Source organism: Berghia stephanieae, chromosome 14 (assembly GCF_034508935.2).
Source record: "Berghia stephanieae isolate SIO BIC M18660-M18661 chromosome 14, UCSD_Bste_1.3, whole genome shotgun sequence".
In the NCBI taxonomy this organism is placed as follows: domain Eukaryota; kingdom Metazoa; phylum Mollusca; class Gastropoda; order Nudibranchia; family Aeolidiidae; genus Berghia; species Berghia stephanieae.
In genome coordinates, this window is record NC_088373.1 from 14,834,614 (window position 1) to 14,837,113 (window position 2,500).

Consider the following 2,500-nt stretch of genomic DNA (forward strand, 5'->3'; position numbering starts at 1 on the left):
AACCCAATTCTTTACGGGCTCATTGTTAAAATGGAAATCTCTATACATGATGCAAAATATTGTCCATTACAACCAAGTTAAATTAGGCCCATAAGTGGGTTCGGATGTCCAGTATATATATATATATATATATATATATATATATATATATAATATATATATATATGTGTGTGTGTGTGTGTGTGTGTGTGTGTGTGTGTGTGTGTATACGTCGGTTGAGAGGAATGTAGTTCCATAAACTGCATAAACCTATAATTTCAAATTTGAGATTATGCCAAAAGGTCGATTTTTGTGACCTTCTCCATAAAAATACTCGAATACTAAGTTATTTGGTTAATGTAAATGTTGTTACTCGAAGTTCGAAGACATAAATAACAATGTAAAATTGAATGTAAGCTTCAATTTAATATAAGAAAATAGATAAAATGGACCTGTTGGGTTTCCCCTTATCAACAAAACCCTGTTTGTTGATAAAGGGAAACATTCAATTTCACATTGTTATTTAAGTTTTTAACAACAAGAGATGAATTGAGTAGGAAAGTGCCAGAAGACAATAGAGAATAACATTTTTTTCGCGGCGGGGATGGGGGTTTGAACCCGCGACCTTACTGGTACGAGAACTCCGCCTGGCTGGTGAGAGCTTGACTCTACCGTATGAGCTATCCACGATCCCAAAAAGATCGTCTCTAACTCAGGCCATTATTAGCGCTCTCTCTCTCTCTCTCTCTCTCTCTCTCTCTCTCTCTCTCTCTCTCTCTCTCTCACCGACTACTTGGGATCGCGGGTCCAACCCACACAACCCCCGCGAAGTTGATTGGCCAGCAATTAAGCTTAATAGCCAATATTCTCAACACAAACATATAACATAGAAACAATTGAGACATTGAGTATGCTTCGGTATTTGTGGTGAATTTTTAATTCTGAAAAGTGAGTGGAGCAGGCACTTATGTTGGTAACAACAAGAGATGAAGTGAGTAGGAAAGTGCCAGAAGACAATAGAGAATAAAATTTATGCAAACAACTTACAGTCTATAGTCTCCATATCCGTCCCCGGCTAGAACTGCAGTGGTTGCGACAATTACCATTGGCGCCACCCATCCTATCATCACCAACACAAATCGACGGCGACTTCTTTTACCATGGAGGACCCGGAATAGCTAGAGCAAATTGTGATAAAAGAGAATAATTGGCATTAGGAGTATAATATTCAGAGCACTAAGACCTAAGACTAAAGCTACACAGTGGATATTGAAGGCAGGTTGGCATGTATTAGATTTCTACTCAGCATTCGACAAAGACCACAATCTGCTTTAGAATGTTCAAAGATCATTAAGTTTTGTAAACACATAAAACTGAATGAAAGAACCCGCAATGATAAGCAAACAAACGATGGACGTAAATTTGAAAAAAATAATCACTACATATTGCGATGGGGCTAGGTGCCCCATAAGGATCAGTTCCAGATCCAATACTATTTGTAATTTTAATTAACAACACGTCTTTCAGAGTCACCTGTAGCACTATGTCTGTGATATCAACGAATACAGCAACGTGATTACAACTTTTCAAAACCCGACAGTCCATTGGAAATGCCAGTTAACCCAATTAAGTGAGTTGCTTCGTTAATACATCGCCTTAATTCAATATTTTTTAAAACTCTCCTCATTTACCCCTGAGATTAAATGTTAGAAGATGTTCCAAAAAATTACTATCACGGAGCGTTGATTACAAGTGAGATGTCACCTGGAACAACTACAAAAGACGTCTAACTTCTACGTCATGGCACAAGACCGAAGGGCTAGAGCTCAGGTGGTCGCTAGTTCGGATAAGTAAGTCAATAAGTACAAGTGAGATGAGATTGAATCACCACATCACATAACCTATGTCAAATAAGTCAACGTGGCCTCAGCTTTCTAAAACAAAACTTAACAACAGTTATTAATCAAATATGATAGCAGCTAAAGCTCTTTTTTTTAATATCAAAAACTTATTAAATGAGCCTCTATTTTACTTAATTTTTTTACAAGCACCAATTGCCGAGAGTTTAGAAAATCAAATCACTGCAAGCTGCAATCATTAAAACACATGCATTGCAGGCATCTACATCAAAACTCTATATTATGAATGGACTGGGTTGCTTTGATTCATTTTAATAAGCTGTAGAGCTAGTATTTAATATGTTTCAATAGATTTAACATTTAAACATTCGTTCTGCCAGCATGACTCACAGAACCGTATTTATTTATCACAAAATTATAGTTATAATATATTATATTGTTAGAGATTATGTTACGATTTTAATTACGTCAATAAGACAAAAGCAGACAGTTGTATTCAAGTGTGTTTGAAGCAGAAATGTACAATCCTGACTGCCTACATAAAAAATGAGTGAATGCATAAAAACGAATAACAAATACCTCTACGGAGGAGCCAAATACCTTGAGGATCAGGTGCATGGAGTAAGCTAGAGACCAGAAATGGACAGCCAAGAACAAGTAAT

The 2,500-nt window shown here is 36.5% G+C and overlaps 1 protein-coding gene across 4 annotated transcripts in view; it reads right to left on the bottom strand.

The window, feature by feature from the left end:
* The window catches only part of LOC144959634 (adhesion G-protein coupled receptor D1-like), a 15,311-nt gene that overhangs the window by 7,272 nt on the left and 5,539 nt on the right, over positions 1-2,500 (bottom strand). For 2 of the 4 annotated variants that reach the window (XM_078892289.1, XM_078892288.1), the window contains exons 5-6: positions 2,439-2,500; positions 1,027-1,157 (exon numbers count right to left, since the gene is read on the bottom strand). The exon at positions 2,439-2,500 is cut by the window's right edge and continues 31 nt beyond it. In XM_078892289.1, the coding sequence (XP_078748415.1) occupies positions 1,027-1,157; positions 2,439-2,500 (193 nt within the window). Of the gene's footprint in view, positions 1-1,026; positions 1,158-2,417 lie in introns of all 4 variants that reach the window. The other 2 variants (XM_078892286.1, XM_078892287.1) reach the window with 1 other exon arrangement.